At 31.7% G+C, this 25820-nt stretch overlaps 1 protein-coding gene across 2 annotated transcripts; it reads right to left on the minus strand.

Annotated features, from left to right (window-relative positions):
* Positions 1-7560: 7560 nt before the first annotated feature.
* LOC18589957 (Aldolase superfamily protein) lies at positions 7561-15967 on the minus strand. Of its 2 annotated transcripts, none has more exons than XM_007015165.3 (9): positions 15765-15967; positions 14109-14300; positions 12685-12892; positions 12235-12414; positions 10293-10373; positions 10039-10202; positions 9231-9367; positions 8385-8500; positions 7561-8018 (listed from the first exon to the last, which is right to left on the minus strand). In XM_007015165.3, the coding sequence occupies exons 2-9, from the start codon at positions 14273-14275 to the stop codon at positions 7770-7772; spliced, it is 1302 nt and encodes a 433-aa protein (XP_007015227.2). In that variant the 5' UTR covers positions 14276-14300; positions 15765-15967; the 3' UTR covers positions 7561-7769. The 2 variants fall into 2 exon arrangements, with proteins under 2 accessions (XP_007015227.2, XP_007015228.2); XM_007015166.3 differs by having other exon boundaries at positions 15792-15962.
* Between the last annotated feature and the right edge of the window lie 9853 nt (positions 15968-25820).

Raw genomic sequence — 25820 nt, forward strand, 5'->3', positions numbered from 1 at the left:
TTAACGAAGATGAAGAACAATAGCTTGAAGTTTCTCATGAACAACATGGCAATCAATTACAAGGTCTTTTATTGGTAGACTGTATTAGTTGCAATGCGCAAAGCTATCTAATTATCATAAAACAAAGGAATTGATTGGACCAAAAAAAGTACTAAAATATTTCAACCAAACAATTTCACAAGTAGTTATTGTCATTGGCATGGCATGGTATGGTAATCAACTTCTTCAAACAGTAGTTTGTTTCTTGTTTTGCCAAGAAATGGACTTAGCATCAAGAAAGATAGATGCAATAGCCAGTTATGAACGATGGGTCATTGGACACGTGGCCCAATGAACTGCATCCCAATGAGGTTTACAAGGAAGATGTATGAATTGGCTCAAAATGTGCACTGAACAAGCAAAATCAGGCCGAATAATAATGGGAGAAATCAACCGTTGAGGTGTTGAACAAAGAAGGATCCTTTAGTTGATCCCCAAAAGAATCGGTAAACATTAAGTTTTGTTTCATAGGAAATTCAATAACTTTAAAGCCTTGAAATTAAACCATAATCTTCAAGAATAATATTAAGTGTGTATTTCCTTTGTGTTAAATATAAATCCTTTGAAGAACAGGCAACTTCTATGCCAAAAAATTAGTCACCAGGATCCTTAATATGATAACGAGCATGCAAATAGATTTTAAGATTATCTATAATAGAAGTGTCGTTATTGACAATAACCATGTCATCAACATAAAGGAGCACAAATCCGGAAGATGTACCTTGATGCTTATGGAATAATTCAGCATGGGATGAAACAAAACCAATGTAGAGAAGTTCAACAGAGAACTTGGCAAACCATTGGTTAGTTCCACATAAGGAATTGTGAAGATTACAAACAAGATTCTCTCCATCATGTCGATACCGATAAGGTAAGGATGAACTCAAAAACTGTTTTAAGTGGTGTCATAATTAAAATAATAGTAGTAATAATAATAAGTTGATTTATTAACATAATTAATTACATAAAACTCTAGCATAAGTAATATAATTAGTAACGAGTTTTGACACTTCAATGGTGTCATTTGACACCACTTGTATCAACTTGGCTCCACCCCTGCCATGAGCTAATTGCATATAAGCTTCTTAATGCCATGAAGAAAGGCATTTTGAATGTTTAATTGACGAAGAGGCCAATGGCGTGCAGCAAAAATAGTGACTAGCACATTTCAATAAGGACAAAATTATCATTGTAGACACCTCATTTTGTACAGAATCTTCTTTTGAAAGTTCGAATTTTGTTTCTTTTAAATTGACGAAAAGACTAATGGTGTGTAAAAACAATAATGACTAACACTTCAATAGCGATAAGTTTTGTGATAAAAAGTAAAAATATCTTTATAGACACTCCATTTTGTCTAGAATCTTTATTTTAAGGGTTCGAATTTTGTTTTCTTTGAACTTTTTCCTATGTATCTAAAATCAATTTCTATATAAATCAGTTTGCATATGAATTCATTAGCTACGAGTATAGCAAGTACTTTTAGAGTTTGTTGTTTTAGTTAATTGAAGGAAATGGTATGACGACTTGAATTATTGTTAATCGTCAATATTTTTAGATTTGTTTCATTGATATTTTTGCTATTTACTTTTTTTTTTAGAAACTTGATAATATTCGTGTTTACATGTTTTAATCGTGTCGTATAAATATATAATTAAACAATTATATGGGTAAAGACGAACACGACATGATTAATTAAATATGTCAAACATATAAATACATTTATGTTTATTGAATGTGTTACACGACACGATTAACATATTTACTAAACAAACGATTAACATATTTACTAAACAATTAAGTTAGATTAAATTTTATACAACATGACATGACATAACAACTTGTTTAAACATGATTAATTTATTTAAATTTATATTAAACGGATTCTACAAGTCAAATTATATAGATCAACAAGGTAACCCGATTAATTAAACGAGTTACACAATTTTTTTTTTGAAAAGCAACTAGTTACACAGATTTAACATGTTTAAGATACATAATTCTCGTATTTTAAGTATGCCATCATGCGTAATACACGGAACCCCGACAATCCTAAATCCAAACCTTCCATATCATTTTAGTAGTATCATATTAGCAAGTCGTATTCAAAAATTTCAAATCTACTCTTTACAATTCACCTCAGATAAAACTTTACCATAGCAATTAATACGAACCATCAAAGGTAATGCTTCCTATTACTAGTTTCTTAATTGTATAAATGTATGGAAACCGTATGTATTTTCAAGTATTAGCTTCTTAGCTGTCGGAATAAAATATAATCGTATATAGTTCTAAAACTATTTCACCACTACTCTTTAGTAATAATTAGCTTCTTAATTAGACTTATAAATAACAAAGTGATAAATCCAAAGGACAAAAATTACAAGATAAGCTTATTAGATAGAGACCACTGGAAAAATTAGAGCAAGATTCAATAGTTTGATGTCCAATTTTCTTTTTTTTTTTTTTCTAATTAATTAAGGGTATAATGGTAGATATTGGGAACACTTGCTCTCAGAAAGAAAAGGGAAAACATCCACACCTACCATAACAAACATTGCCTCTCATAGTCATTACACCAACAACTCCATCAATGACAACAAACATTAATTATTCTTTTATAATCATGCTTTTAATTATATCTTCTCAATTATTCCTATGTAGAATATAATATTCTCAGTGGTTGAAAAAAAATTCACTAAAAACTCTTTTATATGCAACTGTGAAATTGCTTGGCTTCATATTACATCCATTAATTCCTATGAACAAAACAACTAAAGCTCATATATCCATCCAATATGATTCGAAGAAGGGACAAAAAAAACTATATAGCTTTAAGGAGAGAAGTGGAATAAATAAATAAAGATTTATGGTTTCTCTAAATCATCTATTATGTAAAGGATTTGGACCTGTATGAACTTTTCTCTTTTCATCACCAAAAACTTCATCACCATCTTTAGCTCTATGAGCATCTCCTTGAAAGCCACCATGCGAAGATTCAAGAGGCCTAAAGTGACGAGAAGAAGCTGAAACTGGCTTGAAGCTTGCATGTCGAGCAGATCCATGATCAGTTGAAGATTCTAACTGAAACAGCAACAACAACAACAAAAGTAGTAGGAGATAAAAGCAAGTAAACTTTTTGCTTAAACCCATCTGCTGCTTCGTTCTTCAGAATTCAGATAATACACAAATCATGCATGGATTAATCCCTTTTTTTAGCCCAAAACCCTAGACAGCCAAAGGAAACCAACAAACAACTTTTCTCTTCGAAATCTGGTACAAAAGGCACCCCCACCTCGTGAAAGAAACTAGTCGAAACAGCACTCTCTCAGTGGCTTTATTTCTTTTGTTTGTTTTTTGGGGGCTGCGTTGGGTTTTTGTGATGGGTAAACCTTGGAGTTTGAGCACTGAAAATGAGAACAGTTAAACAATATTAGAGGAGAGAGTCAAAATGCATAGGTTTTGGTGCCTGGTATTGCAATAAGATGGGTGCGCAGGAGGAGTTCGGAATTTGAAGACTGCTGAAATATTGAGAGGCCAAATCTTTACATGGGGAAATCTGTATGAAGCAGAGAGAAAAGATGATTTTGCTTACTTGCTGTTGGAGCATCGGTCGATTTTTTCTTTGTGATTTTGTTGGATATATCTACTACCGCTCTCTTTGTCTACCATCTAGACATATGGTTCAACTTATAAGTTCTTTGTATATTATGGTTGGTAAGAAGGAAAGGAATTAGAAGAAATCTAATAAAATGAACAAAATAGAAAAATTCAAGTGATGAAAGAGAGAGAGAGAGAGAGAGGGGTGGTCTGTTAAGGAACACCCTAACCATGAGAATTTGAGGTTTCGTTTTAAAAGTTTCCCTGAGTTAGATCTTTAAATGAGAGAGGCTTTATAAGATAAGAAATTATTATTTTTTATTACATAATTCAAAATGTTTATGTATCATAAAAAATAAAAGAAAAAAGTGTAAAAAAATCCTTATTTATAAGTCCAAAATAAATTTTATCTATTATCGATATGAAATCCGTAACATTATACCTCATCTAATTGTGCAAAGCTTTCGATATTTATCCTCTTTTATCATAAAAGAAAACGATCCATCTTGATACTTGATTTTAATATCTCTCAAGAATTTGATAAATTCTTATATCACTTATTACGAGTTTGTGTTTCATTTTTATTTTTTGATATAGAGAATAATTGAGTTTTGTAAGCATATGATGCAAATTATTATATAAAGATAAAAATTATCCAAATTTCTTCTTTCATCTTTGTTAGTAGTTATTTTCTTCCAACCTCATCATTTCAGTCCCTCCGCTCTGCTCTCATTCTCTCTCGCCCCATCAAACATGCGCTTTAAACTTTTGGCCTTTAGGGGGAAGCTTGTGCTATACTCGTGATATTATTCCGGTAAAACATGTTTCCCAATTTTTGCATGCATTGTATACTCGAAGCCTCATTTGTCTATTTCCTTTCCCTCTTTATATCAGCCACTCCATTATTTTGTTAAGCAGAAAAGCTTCTTTTGATTCTCTTTTACTAATAATAATCATTAACACTTAAAACTTTAAATTATCAACTAAGTTTATATTAACCCTAAAGCACAGATATTATTGAGAATGTATAGCAATCAGTAATAGCTTTGCAGTGTCCTTAAAATGATGCAATAAACCTTATCATGGAACAAGGAATGATGCAATAAACCTATTTGGCTCTCACCTATTGGAAAGATAAAGCAAACCCAACCTATTGATTATTGTTTTGCAATATTTCTTTTAACCACAAGTTTAATCAAGATGAAATCATTTCAAAGTAGTCAAAGGGGTAGGATTTGACAGATGGGCCAAGGAGTGATATTTATTTTCTAAGGAAAACATGATGTTGTCTTCATTCACTTTTCTAATATTGAGGAAAGAAAAGCCAAAACATGAAAGTCATGGTTAATCGATTTTTAGCAGTTAGCACCTTTGTCAAAAAAGGGCCCTCCATTGCCCTGAAAAACTAGGAAGAATGTATTGAAAATCTTCTTTAAAGATTTCTTTTCAACCTCCAGCTGCACCATGGCTCTGCAATTAATAGCTTCCCAAGCCATGTATATGTGTCTCACATTCATAGTAATATCTATATCCACAAAAGATTTTTTGCCAGTTGTGTAGGCCAGCTCCTAAACATTTTCTCTTTTATGTGGGTGGTAACTCAAGCCCTTAGTTTTTTTCTTTTTGGTATATATGAAGGTTTATTATAAGATTTCATACCCTCTCTTCTATCTTATATATTTTAATTTTTTTAATTAAAATTTGATTTTGAGACTTTCAAATTAAAATTAAAAGGTTCAAGTTTTAATCATCGGAGATAAATCTAACCCTAGTTGATAATTGAATAAAATATTTAACGAATGTTTAAGTATTAATATAATTAAAATTGAACTCAGAAGAATAATTTTTAAGAATGTTTTCATCGAAACTAAGCTTTATTTTTTAAGAAGACATAAGCTAACTCGTTATGACTAGGTATACGTCGGGCTTTCACCATACATGTTGCAAGAGTTCTTTGGATCATCAAGTGGACAACTACAAATTGAAGTTGAGAAAACAATAGGCAGTCAAAGACGGTGGCTCCTTGTCATGGAGTCAACAGTGGTTGGGACTATACCTCTCCCTAGCCCTAATTTCTTACCTATAAATACACTTGCCTTACTTCTCATGTATGGTGAGTATTTCTTATGTTTTGCAGTGTACAAGAATCAAAGAACAAAGATCAACGGTTTTCATCTGGCATGGTGTGAGTATTTCTTAAATGTGATAATTACTTAATTTGTAGTTAGAGTGTGTAACATATAGATGTTGAGTTAATTAACTATTTGTCACTTGAACTTGACTCAAGTGACAACAATAAGGGGGTGGGATTTTAGCAGAGATCTGAGATTCAAGTCATTATACATTGACTCTCCTGTTCAATTTCGTACTCAATTCACTCTATTGATGGTGTTTGCAATAATTAAAATGATGAAGGTACAATCATTAATGCGAATATAGATTTCTTTGATGATATTTATCACGACAAATATACATACACATATTTAGGGTTAAAAAAAAGTATTAAGCAAATCATCATGGCTAGCTCTTCCATATAAGGAATTGTTATCTTGGTTCTTGGGGCACTGGTGAAAAGTATGTTGACCTATAAAGGGCAATAAACCATCAAAATTGAAGTACCAAGAAAAGTACCCAAATAGATTAGAGTTGTTGTGTTACTTCCCTCAGCTTTTGCAGCTATATGTTTAGACTAGTTGTTATGAGCACTTTCTTTTGTGTTTTGTTTCTTTAGACAAGAGCAAAAGAGTTTTTATAGATACTTTCGGTTCCTACCATTCATATCTGCTAGACGTTTGAATTGGTCTTCCTTGCTCTCTTCTTGCAGACCAAGCATTAGAACAAATTAATTAATGTGAAATATTGGGGGAGAGCCCATGCACTAGAAAAAGAGCCGTATCTTTTTCATGATGAGCGACATCCACCACTCTTGATAGTGCTTAATTTGAGGGTTGGGAGAGCTGGGAAAACACTATGAGAATGAGTGCTACATGTATAGCTTTGACTGTTTGAGTTTTGCACCAGGAAAAGAACAGACAGTGTCGATATGAGTACATTAGGCATCATGAAGGCCGAGAAATATGTATAAATTTGTGGGCAAGCAAAGAGAGGGAGAGGTCTCATCTCTTTAATTTTCACCTTTTTTTCTTCTTTTTTACTGGTCAAACCCATGGTGCTCTACCATCATTTGGATATCTCAATGACTATCATTAGCTATTTGACACCTACGAAACCTTGATTCGTTTTTCCCCTACTCATTGCCACATTGGTAACGTGCCCCTTTTGTGAACAAATTTAAAGAAGAAAAAGGTTAAAAATAATAATAATAATTCCACGCAAACTCAACTTGAGACAGTTAGATTGAATCTACAAGGTAGGAGAGAATCATTTTCTTGCAACGCAAAACTCAAAGAATGAATTGTTACAACAGCTAGATATGAGTAACAGGCCTAGAACATGGTTTAATGATTCTGCCATTCCTATCAGCCTCCCAACAACGACACCGCCAACCATGATTGAATTTCCTTATTTGCCCTAATCATCTTTTGAGACCAGAACCAGCAGGTGGCACTTATTGTCATAAGATGTTATGTCAATGCTTTGCAGTTTCATCATTTCACAGAGTGCTGTTGCATTAACCCTAGGGCGACATTTACAATGGAAACATGTATAACTTTCCCATGAACCCCTAAAGGCCAAAGAGGATATTTTCTATTCACAAAAGAAAAAGAAAGAAAAGAAGCAGATACTTTCTAGTTGTTCATTAATTATGTGATTTCTAACTGGGTTTGTCTTAATGAAATTGCTTGGTTTGAATATAGACTTAATGAATCTTGTATGTGCTGGATACAACAATCCATCATTAGAGATATTACAACTCCTATTGCTTGCAATGGGCAGCTTTTTGCTAGGCTTGGTGGATACTTTTAACAAAATAATAATATTATTATATCTGCCATTCCCAAAATAACGATTAGTACCAAGTATAGGGTTTGAGGTTTCTTTTATTTTCTATAGCATTATACAATGTAAGGAACACACCGTGCAATGAACCATGTTCCCCTTTTTGCTAGCTAGAGCAGAGATCATCGGATCTGGATAGAATTATTCCATTATAATTATAGGTATTTTCTTTATATCTTGGAGGCATCGGCTGTTACCCGGCCCAAAGCAATAGCGGTCTTGGAACCAGACTGGCGACCCAGATGGTCGCTGATGAAATCCCCAGCCAACTTGAGCTTCGCCAGATCCACGTTTGTTTTGACACCAAGGCCGTTAAGCATATACACCACATCCTCAGTGGCAACATTCCCTGAAGCTCCCTTGGCGTACGGACAACCACCCAAACCTGCTACCGATGAATCCACTGTGCTAATCCCCATCTGTTGACAGATTGGAACATACTAAAATCAATTATCACATTGCAATCAGACATTATGAGTAAAGAATACTAGCTGGCAATCCTCTGCAATCAATATTTTTCCCTTTTGGGCAATTATAGCAGTTACTGTTTACTTGGAACATTGACAGCTTACACTGTCTAGTCACGGGTGGTGTGATCCAAAACCAGTGGCGTGACAGTAACTATTTAGAGGAAGCCTGTCTCATTATTTAACTTCCAAGTATACCTTGTATCAGGCCCATCCATTACCGGTTCTAAACTATTTTATTCATACTGTGAAGGAACTAATTGTTATATTATGATTTGTATATATATATGGCTTCACTGTGTTTGTTCTATGGCTTACCTGGAGAGAAACTAATATATTTGGAAGAGATTGCCCATAAGTGTCATGGAAGTGGACAGCAAGCTTTTCAGCAGAAACAACCGCCATTACTGCTTCAAGCATGGGAACCACAGTACCTGTGCCAAAGAGAAATGGCAAAGAATTCTAATAACCAATGTTTGAACCCCACATATAAATCCAGGAGAAGAACAAGATTTCAAAGTATTCTTTCATGCTTCTTGCATTAAATTACATAGAACCATCAATTCTTCTAGTCCACTCTTAATCCCAACACAAAACAGCAACTCCTTTTTTGGTTTCACAATCTTAACGTAGAAATGAAATCCTAACTATGAAGTATGCATGTATGGCAGGACATATGCCAACGTGGATAAATGAATGTATGCATGTAGGTATATTTGGAGGTATGAATGCGTGCATATATATATATATATATGAGTGATGGATATATGTATGCATGAAAGGACGCAATATAGATGCAATACAGATGCATGCATCTATCTATGTGTGTAAGTATATGAAATAAGAGAAGAAAAAGAATATGAAATAATCAGTTGCAATATTATATCGTTCTTATTTATTTTGAAAGCCTAGTAAAAAATACTGCAATTAGTTATTTCATTATTCACTTTTTACTACTCCAATCAGCTCTACAAGTTGTTTGGTACCACATGAACAAAAGTAATACGCAATTTTAAAATTCTAAGTGGGGAAAACATAAAAAGAAATGTAAAAGCTTACCAAAAGAAAGCAAAATCTAACCATAAAATCTAATAGTGATTGCTTCCTACTCAACCCACACACTTTTGTTTCTTAAAAGTGACAGTGTAGACTGTAGAGCATTACCAGGGGTGCCAACTCCAATTGTATCAGCAAGGGAAATTTCAAAACAACCCATATTGTAAAGTTCCTTTGCCACATAGGCCACTTTCGATGGAGGAATTGCTCCTTCCACTGGACATCCAACCGCACATGATACATACCTGTAAAAGTTTAGCACCAAGTAATTTCAGCATCATGCCAACCAAAATGAATAAAGCACAAAAAAATACTCCTACTGGAGCTATATTGCATTTGACGTGTTATAGAACAAAATTTCAGAATTAGAACAGCCGAAATAGTTAAATATATTTAACTACAATCAAATTCCAAAAATCAATTAAAAATTATAATTCAAACATCCACACTAAAGCAACTTTTACACCAGCAAACCATGCTCAGCTCATTATCAAGCCTTCTCCTAGAAATAACTAGAAATAGATAAGAAAAGATATTTAAAAAGACAAAGCTTAGTAAGGCTGAAGAATGGCTAGAAATTTCACAAATTTCATATTTCCAATGATTCTGTACAGCAGACATCAATACTAAAAGAAAGGAAATAACTAGACACAACTGAAGCAGAATTTTCCAAGGTACAAATTGTGCACATCTGACAATCTGCATTTCTTCCACAGCATAGGTACTGTGTTCCAAATGTTATTCAATACCAATAAGCATATATATAATTCAACTAAAATTGAAGACAGGACAATTATATGTTAGAGATATTGCTAGGGAACGGGATTCTTTTTCCTTACCCAAGTACAGAGAAGAAAACAGAAATAGTAGCTATCAGTCATGAAAATAATGACAATAAGGTTATTAGAAGACATACCCACGAACAGGAACTGAAAGCTCCTTAGCAGCAGCACAGACAGCACGGTAGCGGACAAGGCTTTCTTCTATGCTACAATTAATGTTTGACTTTGAAAAGGACTCAGAAGCAGATGCAAAGACAGCTACTTCTTTTGCACCCGCTGCAACAGCTGCTTCAAAGCCCTAGAAGAATTTGATACAGCAGATTAGGAAATTTCTATGACACCAAAATGCCAAGGTAGATACCTCATATTTCAAAAGAAAATTACCAACCTTTAGATTAGGAGTGAGAACGGGCAATCTGGCATCCTCCATGTCACGAACTGCTTTCATTACATCTTTTGCATCTGCTAGCTATATAAACGGTTAAGAATGAATCACAAGCAGGCTATAGAAAGAGATAAATAAAGTATCTCACTTGCAACCAACAATGATTGTTTCCCATGGGATAAGTTTGTAAGCATGCAAGGTTCTCAATTAGAACACACCAATGCATAGATATATAAATGCATACAAAATATACACAGACATTCAGTAGGTACTACATGTGCATACACAACAATAAGGACAAAAAGCCTATTTTGCTACAAATGATAATCCAGAGAAGAACCTATGGTCAAGACTACATAAAGTTGCTTTGCAAAGAAAATTTTGAATAAAACCATTCAACTTTGATGATAAAAACTTTTTTTAATTTTCCCCTCAGTTTCATCCTTATATCTAACAGACGCAAGAATCAGATAAGAAACTTTTATCAGCAAAATACAGCTTGAAGTTTCTGCTTCCAGAATGGTAATTCACCCATTTCGCAGCAGATTTTAGCATTTAAGAACCTTCACCCAAGATTTCTCCTGGCCATGGCCAATACCATCATCAACTCACTGCATATTATCCTTGATCCTAAATATCTATCCAATCATACTAGTCACCCAGATTTTTTAAGGGGCAAACATCTATAGCATGGCTAGATTGGAAAGCAGATTATCAAGGTTGCTATTAAATAACAAACAAAGGCAACATATTCAGTTCCATTCTTTGAATCACCTTCTTCAGTGATAGAATTCACTTTTCCATTCGTAGATTGGATTAACTCTCACATGCAAGAGGAGCCCTCAAGAAAAATTAACAAGGTGTACAAGCAGATGAAAAGAAAAATTAGTCATTGACTTGAGATATTCATTATTAAAGAATCTTCAAAGAGATTTGAGGAATCAAGAATCATCAACTAAACAATTTTAACTGGTTCACAAACACCTAGAGTGTTGTTCAACTCATCCAATGTTTCAGCCATAAGCCTTAATTTGCTTAAGACAGAATAGTTATAGCACCAGAGAATAAACTAGGACCTTCATACAAAGATTTTTATTGAGGTATGTGCTTTACTAATGATTTCTTATTTTTGTATAATTTTTATTCGTTATTGGCAAGTCTACTAAATCAGCAAAAATCATTTTACAGAATAGTTCAAGAATTTCAAACAGGGTGAAGAACACTAATAGAAAGGTTAATTGGCCATAGCATGACATTCCTTTCATCCAAATATTCTAAATCCTTAGACAGGATCAGGAATGCACAACTGCACAGAGATTTCTCTCTTTCTCTTCTCTTTTACCAAGTTAGGTTGACTATGTGATATATGCTTCAAATAGTGAAGTTTTATAAGAAACAAAGCCAAAGATTTCAAAAGCATAAATGTTCCTATACTGTTAAAAGAAGGCAGGATGATAGGTTTAGGTAGAGGTTTTAAAGGCAGTATTTAGTGGAGTAAATTGTAAGAATGACTAGGCTGTTGTAGGCCATAGTCAATAGAAGTAACATCAGGTTGACAAAGAAATATATAAGAAATACAGACACACATTATACATTAGTGAAAACAACTACTCAAAATCATGAACTACATTCCGCTAAAGAAGCAAAATCAGTACTCATTTCCTTCTAAGCCAAGGGCAAATCTGGAATTAAACCTAAAATCACTGCCTACATTGCTTATGGCTATAAAGTCAACTCTAATCTTTGATGGACTTGATTTTGACCAACCAACTCAAAAAATGCATCCAAATTGAAACACCGATCGACTTAAGGGTTAATTAATGAACATCGCATGCATCCTCTATAGGATATAAATATAATCATCTTGTCATTTCAAATGAAATTAAAACATCGCAAAAGAATAATGAAGGTACCATCTCAACCTAAAACAAGCAAGCCACAATACCTGAGGAACCCATTTAGGAGACACAAAACTTGTAGCTTCAACAACGGTCAACCCTGAAGACACCAATCTCCGAATCAATTCAACCTTTACAGACGTAGGTACAATATTCTTCTCATTTTGTAATCCATCCCTCGGACCAACTTCTACTATCTTCACAAACTTTGGTATATCTTTTAAAAACTGCTACACATGAATAAAAGTTTTTAGATGAAGCAACTCCAGTGTCAATTTGGCATCCAGCACATGATATTAACAAGAAAAAGCAACAGTATCTGAGCTTCAAATATTAGATAATGAACCACTGGAAAAACCACATCCCACACAAACAGAGAAACATTAAAAAGGAAAGCGCAAGGTATTTAAATAATCCAGGAAATGAATATTATAGAAATTCATAAAGGTTTTAAAAGAAATGAGAAATACAGAAATCTCTTCAAGTTATTTAATTACCTTATTTGTTTTGCCTCGTACACCTCTGCCATTGCACTTGGACCTATACTGAAGATCTGGCAAATACCTCGAGTCACAAACATGTCTGCATTTCATGCGATTCTTGCTTAGACTTGAAGCCCTTCTGTTGAACGCTTCACCTTCAGACACATCCCTCACATGTCTTCTCCATGGGAATGCCTCCCCTGTATATTCTTCATAATCCTCACTGGAAACAGATGTTTCAATAATGTCAATAAAATTTATGCTTGATACATGGAGAACACTAACCATTCACAGATTATGGTACAAAAGCAAGAGAAAAGTGGGAACATCAACAATTGACCATATATATTATATACTAAATTTAAGGCAAAACCAGAAGCATGCATTTTCTCTCTTTCATATCCTAAAATCAATTTTTACAGAAAAAGATGCTAATGCCCTTCAATTGTTTAGATGATGCCCATTGATGCTTTCACCAAAGACAAACGGAACTCCAAAAGAATTCCAAGCACTTTCTGAGTATATAATCAACAGAAACCTAATACGGACAAGAAAACCATAATCACTTAGAATCAGGATGTATCCACAGTATACGTGTATGTGTGAGTAGGGGAGTAAATGAGTCAAACTGCCCGTAAGCTACTCAGTCCCGGCTCATTAATACTCAGATTTGACTAATTAACTATTGAACCCAGCATGAACTCAAGAAGCTCAAATAACAAGACAACCCAAATTCGAGTACTTGAATGCTCAACTCGAGGGGTCCTGATCAAACTTTTTTAAGTTTTTAATGTTTCTAGGTACAAGATACATATATACATTGAATATAGCATTTATTTACATTATTTTATTTAAGTTTTGAATTCAAGCTCGAGTGCATGACCAAGTCAAGTTTCAAGCTCATTATTTGAGTTGAAGATATTGATCCAAATTAAGTTGAGGTCAAGCAGCTCAATTATGTTTCTGAGTCATGCTTGAGCAAAAAAAAAAAAAAGCAAAGCTCAACCTTATTTTATCAATGGAAGAACTGCTAGGCCATTAGTTAATTTTTAAATTATATTACTAAATCAAGCCATCATCAGCTTTCAACAGGAAAATCAGCTTAAGTAACCAACACTAACAAAAAGATAAGTACCATATGCGCTTATGAGTTATGACCCACAGATCTAAACAACAGATTACTACAATACACTATTATTCACTGTCGTATCTTTTCAGCGACCAAGAAATTAATAATAAATAATGTAAAATAATTCTCCAAAAAGAAAACAATTTTATCTTTCAACTGGAATCAAAATCGTTAAGTATTAAGAAAAGTGAAAATTGTCTCAAAATTGATACCATTACTTCCAAATTTTAATTTTAACTTCTGGGAAACAAAAAATACTATGTGAGTGCTCTTAGGGGAACATTTCTACAGAGAACTGAATCTCACTTACTCACAACTATTAGATGTGCTGCAACTCCTCCCTTCAATCCAGCAGGTTCCCATGCCCATATCTTCTCCTCTAGGCCGACAAGCACCAGCTGAGAACCTCTGAATCCTATCAATAGTACTCATGCTAGGCAGCTTGTCAAAGCCGAGTGGCTCCTCCAAACTTGACATGGTGAACAAAAGCCCAAAGGAGACACTGAAAAGTAAGCATAACACAAATAAGAGCACAGCCACAACTCACTAGAGTGAGATCAACAGCAGAGCAATTAAGGACTATTAGATACATTTCAGAAATTTAAGATCCTAATTCAGTGTTTAGTGGAAAAAAAAAACATGCCATTCTTCAAAATTTTGAGCAGATCACCCAATGTATAATTACATGAGTGCATATGGAAATACATGCGCATTTTACTTGCCATATTGAGTCAAATCAAAATTACAAATGGAAAAGCACAAAGCACTTTCCACATCTCACTAGACTTATGTCACATACTCAGGAAAGAAGAGGAAATTATTCGACCAGCCACAGGTAAGAAAGAATTCTATCAAATTTTGCATGAGGGGAGGACAGATAACTTATCCCTTTGTAACTATTTAGAGAATCACTTACTTAAAGCAATTGGAAGAATTAATTAAATAAAATAATGATATAAACAAAACAGGATTTGCAACAAAAACTAATTAGACTGCTATACGAACAGACGTTCATAGATAAACTATAAGATTTTGCAATCGACTAATCATAATCTCAATAAATAAAGAGTTTCAAAATCCCATAAGTTAAACTAGCCTTTGTGAAACACCATACATATGTGACTAAACAAACAGAGAAGACATCACAAAGGCTGCAACAAAAGGTTTTTTATTTTCCTGAACACACATCCTATAAATGCCCTAGGCTAGTGCAACTGCACTGCACCAAAAGGGCAAAAAGCTCTAATCTAGTTCAAAATCATTAATCTCTTGGAGTCTTCCAGCCAGAATATTCGAAATTAGTGGCCTAACCCCAACGAGTAAAAAATTGCTATCATTTACTCTCAGAAGCAAGATAATTTTAAAAATTAATACTTTTCGAATTCCTAACGAACAACAGGTAAACTATCCTATGATATTACTATTAGCATTGGGTGCAACATAAAAATCCCAACTTTGAATTTTACACTGAACTTTGAACTTTCACATTCTTCTCTTTTAGTCCTTTAAGATAAATTAACATGGTTGAATTCACAGTAGAAAAAAACACAAACTCAGTTGAGCCTTTTAACCAGCTCACATTCCTTTAAAATTTCAAGGCAACCAAACAGCACAAATGCGCATCAAATCTTCCACCAAATCTTAACCTCTCCAATTCATAAACCCTCTGTTTCAACTTCTGAGAAAAAAAACAAAAAAATAGAAAAGAAAACTTTGCTCCAAGCTCTGACATTATCCTATTTAGTCGTAAATTTTCTTTTTCTTTTCAGTAAACTAAAAACAAAAGAAACAATCCACTGAAACAATTGAACTCATCCATCAAATTTAACCAACAAAACAGAAAACATAACGTTCAAATTCTCATTCCTTTTCCATTATTCTTGTTACTAAGAGTTTTCTCGGAAACCAAACAGAAGAAAACAAATTCAAGAAGAAACCAGAGAAAAGAAAAGAAACGTAAACGGACCTGAATAAAGAGAAGAGAGAGAATTACCAAATTAGGATCTCTGAGCAAAGAAAACGCACAGAAACCCTAGAATTTGGGGGTTTAAAAGAATCTGGAGTTGTATTCGAAAAAGAGAGGGAGTTGAACAAAAGGCGAAGAAGAAAGAAGGAAGAAGACGAGAAGGTAAGGCAACGTGATGAAGGGAGTTGTTCACAATGTTGCTCTTGTTTTGGTTTGGTGGGAGAAACTTATATAAATTAATTTCTTTTTGTCGTTTTCCTAACTTTTATTTATTTTGAAATCCGTTTTCCTAATTTTATTATTTAAAAGAAAATTGGAATTTGAGGGTTTTGATTTGTGTAGTAGGATTTTCATTTATTATCTTATTTTCCAATTTTCTTTTTTTATTAAATAGACTACAGGCGGAGGCCGTACGAGCATAAATGGGGTAGGAGGGAATGGCGGGGAATGGTGGTAGGTAGTTTTCAGTTGGAAGTTCGGTCATTTTCTTATTGCTTTTTTTTTTTTTTTGGTTTACTGGCCTGCTTACATCATCAGCTACACCGGCGTCTACCCTTTTTTCTTTTCCATAAATTTCATTTATTTTCAATAAATATGTTAAATAACAGCAACAATTATATTAGTTGACACGTTTTTATTAAAAAATTCAAAGAAATCGAGAAGAGAAATGTCTAATTCAATATGTTCCATGAGATATCCATTTAAATGTTAAATATTTTACTGATAATGATCATATTGATGTCAGTCATAATAATAGCAAACTCGTGTCAAGATTTCTCTATTTTTTTTTATTTTTATTTCCTTTGAAAATTCTAATAATTGATTACAGTCTAAAGAAATTGTACAAAATTTAATTAAAAAACTCACATTATCAAATAATATTATTTACTAAAATATTGATTCAATCAGTTCAATATTAAAATTTTAAAAAACGAATTTACACTCTTTAAAAATTAAATCTAACTAAATTTTTATAATTGATTCATCGAACCATTTCGATTGATTGGATCAGATTTGAAATACCATAAATTTTAACAACATTGTTAACAAATTTTAAGACAATATATAAAAACATAAATTTTGACATTCTCAAGCAAATTCAGCAATATTTTAATAAATTTACATTGAAAAATATAATATATTAATTTATGTTTGATTTTTAAATTAATTTGATTAAAAAATTTATCCACAAAAAATCGAACCGATTAAAATAACTTAATTTTAAAAACTAAATTCACCAATATCCATTATAACGTAACTCAATTCAATTCGAAAATTTTTTCCAATTTATAATGATTTTGTTCATCTCTAAATGTACTTTGGTTTCATAGAAAAGCTTGAGATGTGATTAGTGATGATGATTTTTTACTTAAAAGCGAGTCTTTTTTATTTTAATAGTTTTCAATTAACATTTGACATTTGCAACGAAAATAAAGAGAAAACTGATTTCCTACGTTAGCTATCTTTCCTTGTATTTAAATATAGCTTTAGACTGTCATATGGTGCCCAGTATAAGCTTTTGGTCCTATTTTGAATTATTGAATCCCTTCCAAACATTTAGATCAGGTATTGTGCTATTTATCTGAAACATCACCTTAGGATCTACAAAAAAGAATGGAAATAAACTATCAAGTGGAGTAAAATCTCCACCATTTTCGATTACAACAAATTTATGGATATTAATATATATATATATATATATATATATATATATATATATAGCTTAAATAATGGAGATCAAAAGTTGCAAAGAAATCAATAAATAGCCATAAATGAGTATAATAATTGCAAAATTCATAAATAATTGGTAGTACAAATATTTAAAAAACTTAAGCATATTTGTTTGTCATTTATTGCCAATATATAAGTGCAAAACCTAATTACATTTAATAAAAACTACATCATTTTATCAAATATGTTATACAAATTCCATATAAAAATAATCTAATTTTTTAAAAAAAGTTTATTTTCAAATAATTAATTAATATAATATGAAAAAATTGAAATTAATATGATAATATTAATTACATTAAATAAACACCACACCATTTTATCAAATATCATACACACAAATTCCAAATGAAAGTGATCTAATTTTTTTTTTTCAAAATTCAAATAATCAACTAATAGAATATGAAGATATATATCAAAAGTAATACAACAAAATCTAGTGATTTTTCATATTTCTACCTTAACCATTCTAGTCAATTTCGATGGTTATTGATAGAATATGAAACGTTTTTAAATAAAATTGATTTATATTCTTTTTCAAATTTCTATTTTTGAATCATTAATGAATAGGATATGAAATATTGGAATTTATTTTGTGGCTTTTCCTCTCCCTATCATTTATGACGATACAAAAAGAAATTAATGATTATTCGCAAAAACCTTTTATTTCAAAACAAATGAGCATTGGCATTTAAAAAAAAAAAAGTTTATTTTCAAATCATTAATTAATATAATTTGAAAAGAATGAATTTAATTTCAATTTTTTATATTCAAATCAGTAACTAATAGAATATGAAAAGATTGGAATTCATATGATAATATCTTATAATTTCATTTCTTTTCCTATCATTTCAATTAAATTCAGTTATTTTCTCTTTCTCAAAAGTTTATTTTGAAATTATTAATTAAACGATAATGTTTTGTGGTTGTTTCACTCCCTATCATTTATTAAAATAAGAAAAATTAATCTATTTATAGATTTTTATATTTTAAATCCAATATTAGTACCTATTTTTATTTAAAAAATTAAAAAAATTAATACTTGCATTTATTGTGTGAAAACGTAACTTTACATGTTAATACTAATTTACACACGCACATATATATATTAAATTATTACATTCAAATACAATCACCTAGCTTTACACATTATATATATATGCAACATTCTCAGCATTTATGTCCTATAAATTAGTGGTTCAATGCCTAATAGTCCCGTAAGCCCACAATTACAATTTAAAAAAAAAATATTAACCATATTTACTAACTTAAACTCAATCCAAAAAAGCATTAAATACATAAAATTATGTTGGATTAGAGACTTTATTAGTCCCTGTTTTTGTTTCCCAAATCTCTTTTACCAAAATATTTTAGAAGAAAAGGAGCTATGATTTGAAATTACTAATAATTCAAAGAAATATAATTTTGATAAAAAAATCATGATTTGGAAATGGTAATGATTCAAACAAAAAATAATCTTAATTACATGATAAAGATTTAATAAATTCCAAAAAATATGAGTAATTATTATAAAGATATAACAAAACAAATAGTTAATTATTATTTTTATTTAACAAATAAAATTTATCAAAAATTTAGCATTTAATAAGTATATACTTATTATTCAAAAAACTCATATATCTATATATATATATATATATATATATATATATGTATATATAAATCAAACAGAGCACATGTGAAATTGAGAAAAAAGAAAACCCAAAGAATGACAACCTCAATTGCCCGCCCCATCTTGGCTGGGACCCGGGGCTAGCTGGCTTTACGCGCATGGTTGTAGAAGCTGCGGCACGGTATTCGTGGATGGTCTGGAACCGAGATTTTTAATAAAAAAGAAGAAAAATGGAAGAAAGAAAATCTCAGGCTCCACTAATATTTTGCAACGTGTATGAACCAAAATGCATGGTATTTCAGTTTGTAAAGTTGTCCCGCCTACTTTTTTTCAGGACGTCTGCCTGTAGAAGCTCCGACCAAAGTTTAGGCTATGGGAGCTCCTACTGTCTAACAATTTTTGGTGTGATAGGCTATTTTGAAAAAGAGAGGTAGGCTTTACGCAAACATCAATCATCAACGTGTGGGTTTATTTTTTGTTTTTTCTTTTTTGAAATTTTTATAGGTAAATATTGAATTTTTTTATTATTTAAAACATTAACCAAAAAAAATTTACACTTTAGAAGTCGATAATATTCATTTTATATTTAATGGAATATGGGTTAATTCTCTAATCCGTTCGTAGACTCTACAAAGTTTATGTGGAAGATAATTTTTCATCACTTTCTTTTTTATAAATTATTTTTATGACACGTTTCTATGTGGATGAAAAATTACATAAGAAGATAAACTAAAAGGAAAAATAATTTTAACCATTATGTTATATAGATAGATAAAAACAGAAAAAAAATGTGTAAACATAAATTTAGGAGAGAAAAATAGAAGATAAATAAATAATATCTAATGAAATTTAACTTTCAACTGTCCTCAAGTTGAGCGTGACACCAAATTAGACACCACTATTATATATTTAATTAAGAAAAATCAGCAAAATATTCTTGAATTGGTTTAGAAGTAAATGGGTTGCTTCACATACATCATGGAGAAAACGATAGTTTATTTATAAAAGAAAATATTAGAAATAAAAACTGTTTCATTCACCTACAAAATAAAAATGACATCATTTTTCAAAATGCAAAAAGTGATAAATTGAAATTTAAAAGCCAATGTTATACAAAATAGATTGCTCTAAACTAGGCGAAATAAATTCCTAAAATGAGGTTCAAATTTACTTTCAAAAATTTTGAATTTTACCAATTAGAGAATAATAATCTTTTTTTGTTAGTTATTTGGTTACTTTTAATTCATTATAACTTTACTCTTAATTGAAAATGCCCCATGGAGATGCAAGTAGTATTTGATTCAAATTTCAAATTTTCAAGCACTAATAAAAAGCTCGAAGATTAGTTATAAGCTAAATACTTAAATAAGTTTTTGAACTATTTTAAAAAAGTCAATTCAGTACTTATCTTTTCATTGCGTTCAAATAAGTTCATGAATTTTTATTTCGAATCAAATAAGTTTCTCTTTTATTAGTTAAGGATACATTTAACACTTTTATACTGTGTCACGTGTTATTTTAATGATATCACTATCACATGGTAGATGACATGACATGATGATGTTTGTTAGAATTTGTGTGTTTACTTTTTTATCTAGACATATTAACCAAAAATGGTTGGTTAAAGATTTAAAACAAAAAAGTAAAAAAAAAAAAAACTAATTACCTTATTTCTAATCGGTTGAATAAACATTATGTACCTAAATATATTAAATCATTTGATTTAGGGTTTAAGTAAAAAAATGAAAACAAATTGACTTCAAAATAATCTAAAGCTTTTTCGACTTTCGACTTCTTGAATTTTAAGTTAAAATTTGGACCGAAGATTTTGAGTTGGTTGACAAAAACGCAGCAATTTCAAATTTTCCAACTCTAATAAAGAGCTGGAAGATTAAGAGAAAAGATGAGACGGATAAGGTTGCTAAGGAAGGTGTTCGCCGGTTACACGGATTCTTTGTTTTCCTGGAGTCTTGAGTTTGATTTTCAATTGATTTGGTAAGGCTAAGCAAGAGTCCTATTTTAATTCAGGTTGGATTTTAGCAGATTTGGTTTGACTAACGTGTCATGTGGAGGGAGCCGCAGATCATGCTCAAACTGATATATTAATGATGGCTTGTGACTTGTCGTGGAACGCATCCTGGCTGATTGTGTTCGGACAGTCGAAAGCATAATTTGAAAAGTTTTGTGTGCGTGATTTATGCTGCGCAGAAACTGTGCACTGGTGTTTTAGTGCGCTACGATGCTTTTAACTTGTCTTAATCTGCTATTTAAGATTGATCCATCTTTGAGGATTGTTCTTAATCTGTTATTTAAATACTCCGTCTAAATGTGTAAAAATTATTAATAAAAAATATAAAAAAATTAAAATATTTTTTTATTAATTTAAAAAATTATAATTATATAATTTTTTAAAAAATAGAAAAAATTCAAAGAGCACCGATCGGTGCTTTCATAGTAATTTTTAAAATTAATAAAGAGTAAAATTATTATTTTAATTTTATCTTGTCATCAAACTAATAGAAACACATTGACTAAGGGCTAAACTTATATGTGAAGCAGAAGATATTTTTTTTAGACAGACTGTTCATTTCGAAAACTAATAGATCCGCTTAAAATTTCGATGAAAACTTTGACGATAGGGGTATTTTATCTTTTTTTTTTATTTAAAATTTTTCTGGATACTTTAGCTCTCTTGTAATGTTAAAGTCTAAAGATTTTTCTTTGGTAATTAACAAAAAAATTGTATAATTCTAAAAAAAACCTTTACTTTTAATTTTTTTTATGCTGGAAGTTCTTGCAGGGCCCAGCTATCCTGTAATCATTTTATTAATAGCAAAAAATAAGTACAGCAGGGAGGGGGACCAAAACCTAACCTCTAGAATTACATGATTAAGGAAGGATAGAATTCCTAATCCAAGGATTACTACCTTTGCAATAATTTTAGGTGCAAATGATAAGTAATTTACTTGTGTGCTAGGATCTAAGGTAAATTTATAAGAAATAATCATAAAAATAAAAGTAAAACATAAAAAATTAGTGAGGAGTACTACTCCTTTACATTTATTTAAATCTAACATAAGGAAGACTATTTTGATCCAGTCGTAATGTTCCTCGTAATTTACCTTGAGCCACATTGAAAATTTGTAAATTTTGATGGTCATGGCCCATGTTCACTAACAGATCTGCTGCCTAGTTGCCTTCTTTATAAATATGAGATATTCGAAAGGAAAATTGAGATAGTAATTGTCAGATAGAAACCAATAAATACCGGATATCATGTGACCCTCTATAATTCTCCTGTAGCAATCGGATAATAGCCATAGAATCCATCTCAATCCACAATCTTGTTATGTTATACTCTTGGCACAAAACAAGTCCTTTATATAGGGCTAGTAACTCCGCTTGTAAAGAATTTTTAGCTCTTAAATTTTCAGAAAAGCCAAATAACATTACACCTGCATGATCTTGTAAGATTCCACCTCCTACAGCTGTCTGAAACTTTTTAGAGCTACCATCAACATTTAACTTAAACTCACCTATTGATGGCTTTTGCCAAGAAATAATTTTTGGACAAGAAGGCGAGTTCTCTTGGAATGTTATCCCCCATTCTTGAGCTATCTGCATATCTCTCCGCCATTGCCATTTTTGCCACTGCTTCCCAAGGAATAACTGGTGAATAAGTTTCAAAACTCTCCATACCACTCTATTTGAATACATACCAAGGTTCCTATATTTTGCATCATTCTGTTCCACCCACAGGAACTATAAAACAAACAGAGGAAGTAAAATGTGGATGTGACCATGCTTAGAATAATCACCAGAGTATATTCATGCACATATAATCTTATTAACAGTACGAGGATTAATAATGTAGATTTGGAAAAATTTTACAAAATAATTCCAAACCTGTTTGGCTACCGGATTCTCCCACATGATATGGATGAGCGATTCCTCCGAATTACAGCATCTACATTGGGAAACTAGTTGGAAACCTTTTGTTTTCATTTTCAGCTCCACAGGTATCCAATCATGTAATAATTTCCATAAAAAGAATGAAGTAGTTAAAGGGATATTTTTATGCCAGATATAACTGAAGTTCAGATTAACTACCCGTTGTTGCCGAATTAATTCCCATGCACTCTTCGTAGAGAAATTACCACCCGAAGTAGGCACACAAAATGCCGCAGTCTCACATGTTGTGTCGATAGGGATTTTTAAAATTTCAAGCACTAGCTCCTCAAGCAAAACAGCTTTTAATTTGTTCACATCCTAAGTGTTATTTGAAAAGAAATCACATACTTGTGACATTGAATTCATAAATGACTGATGTCGGTTTACCAATGGCTCCTCACCCATCTAGCAATCATGCCAGAAAAATAACTTGCCCTGTCCAATCCGCCATCTCATGTTTTGTTCTGTGACTGCACAACTAGCAACCATACGTTTTCAAGTTAGGGAATTATGAATTTTTGGTTCAACATATCTTAGAATCTAGCCAGCACAATACTTTGCCCTCATAAATTGGGTCCACAAGCTATTATAGGTCCGAAATCTCCACCAAAATTTCATACCAAAAGCCTTAAACGCATCATCTAGGCCTCTGATATCTAAACCGCCTTCTGACGATGGTAATGTAATTTCGACCATGAAGCCCAATGAATTTTTCTAGAAGTTGCCGAACCTCCCCACAGAAAGTTATTGAATAATCTGTTAATTCTCTCAAGAACACAAACAAGAGGTTTCAATACTTGGAGCAAGTAAATGGGAATAGATGATAATACACTCCTCAATAATGTTATCCGACCACCTGGGGAAAGTATTTTATTTTCCCATCCTATAATGCGCTCTTGAATCTTTGCTACAAGATCATTAAAGAGGGTTACCTTTTTGGGACCTTTGTATAGAGGAGCACCTAAATATGTGATAGGCAAAAACCAGTGATTAAAATTAGTAGTTTGAGATATGATCTGACTCTAAGAGTTGGCAATATTTCTGTGAGTAATAAAGCAGGTTTTTTGAACATTTATTCTTTGCCCAGACATCTCCTCATACTCTTGTAAAAAAGCCAAAATTTTCTGTAAAGCAGATTTAGAACCATTAGTGAAAATGATCACATCATCGGCAAAAGCTAGATGTCTCACAAACATTGAACAACCAGACAAATAATGGAGAAAGGGATATTGAGCAAATAAAGCATTTAAGCCTCTGGACAAATATTCTGTAGTTAAAATGAACAACAATGGCGAGATGGAGTCCCCTTGTCGCAGCCCACGTTCGAATTTAAAATACCCCACTGTGCGACCATTGAGTAGTAAAGAGAACTAGCAGTTAGATATGCAACGATGAATCATTTCAATCCAATGAGAATTAAAACTGAACTGCTGTAGCATCCTATAGAGAAAATTCCAATCAAATCGGTCGTAGTCCTTCATCATATCTAGCTTTAAAGCTACATTACCTCATCTCACTCTTTGGTCTAGTTTTCCTATCAACTCCTGAACTAGCAATATATAATCACTAATCATTCGACCACCAACAAACCCACTTTGATTTTCTGTGATAATAAAAGGGAGAAGCTTTGCCAGTCGATTAGCTAAAAGCTTTGTAATTATTTTGTTCAGCACTGTACAGAGGCTTATTGGCCTGAATTCACTCCATTTGCTTTTAATTATTATTTTTATTTTAAATCTTAAGAAAAATAAACAATAAATAGAGGTATCAAAAGTTACAATATAAAAGAGTGTAAAGGGTCTATTGTATATTAATATAAATTTTGGTTATAGGGAATTAAAATCTTCATTAATGCTACAAAGAAAAACTTTATATCCAAAAGAACAATAATAATGCTAAACTAAAGCTTCTTTGTTTATTCTTTCCAATTTCCACACTTAACAATAAAAACAAAAAAAATAAAAAAAATTGGTAATTCTTGTCCACGAAATTGGAATGCCATCTAGTCATGTAGTAACCATATATTTATATTAGCATGTTTTTCCATTTGAAATTTAAATGCTAGCAATTAACTTTAATTTAAAACTACTATTTGCATTTCCTTGTATTCCTTTGCGTTAAATATGTAGTACCAAGTATTATTATTTTACTACAATTCGTTCTAATATGTTCAATTAAGAAAAAATTGAGAATTTAGGGTTCAAATGAAAGAAAGAAGATTTTAAATGTAAAAGTCTTATTGTCTTTTTATAAAAATATTTAACACTGTTACTTCTTGTGGAAACAGAAGTAAAACGTAAGGTTTTATATGGAAAAAAAGAATCTTAAGGTGTTATGTCATATCACAAAGGGTCTAGATGAATTTTACCTTAGAATATTTTAAATAATAATGTTAAATAAGACTTTTTTTTGTCAACTAAATCCATACGAAGAAGTTTTTTCTTTTATAATTGAAGGATGGGGGATTCGAACTTTCCTCTTTAGGTAGAAGGATTATGCACTAACCAATAAGACAAATGCTCGGGTGCAAATCCATACGAAGAGGTTAATGAAGCTTTGTTTCAATGATAAGAGGAAATCTTGAGACCTAAATAAATAGAGTCCCAATAAAGTTGTCTCTAAAATTCCATATTAATTATGAACAGGAAAAGTTCTTAATCTAAAACATTTAAAGATATGAAGTTGTCTTGTATATGTGAGAAAACTAATGTAGATTAATTGTTCTCAAGGATTGATAGATG

The sequence above is a fragment of the Theobroma cacao genome, chromosome 9 (assembly GCF_053813885.1).
Source record: "Theobroma cacao isolate CCN51 chromosome 9, ASM5381388v1, whole genome shotgun sequence".
In the NCBI taxonomy this organism is placed as follows: Eukaryota; Viridiplantae; Streptophyta; class Magnoliopsida; order Malvales; family Malvaceae; genus Theobroma; species Theobroma cacao.

Excerpts from the sequence above, each read along its gene's own strand:
- LOC18589957 (XM_007015165.3), bottom strand. The coding sequence starts at position 14,275 with ATGTCAAGTTTGGAGGAGCCACTCGGCTTTGACAAGCTGCCTAGCATG. Across the intron at positions 10,374-12,234 it reads CTCCTAAATGGGTTCCTCAG|CTAGCAGATGCAAAAGATGT; the intron begins GTATTGTGGCTT and ends CCGTTTATATAG. Across the intron at positions 8,501-9,230 it reads AATTGGAGTTGGCACCCCTG|GTACTGTGGTTCCCATGCTT; the intron begins GTAATGCTCTAC and ends TCTTTGGCACAG.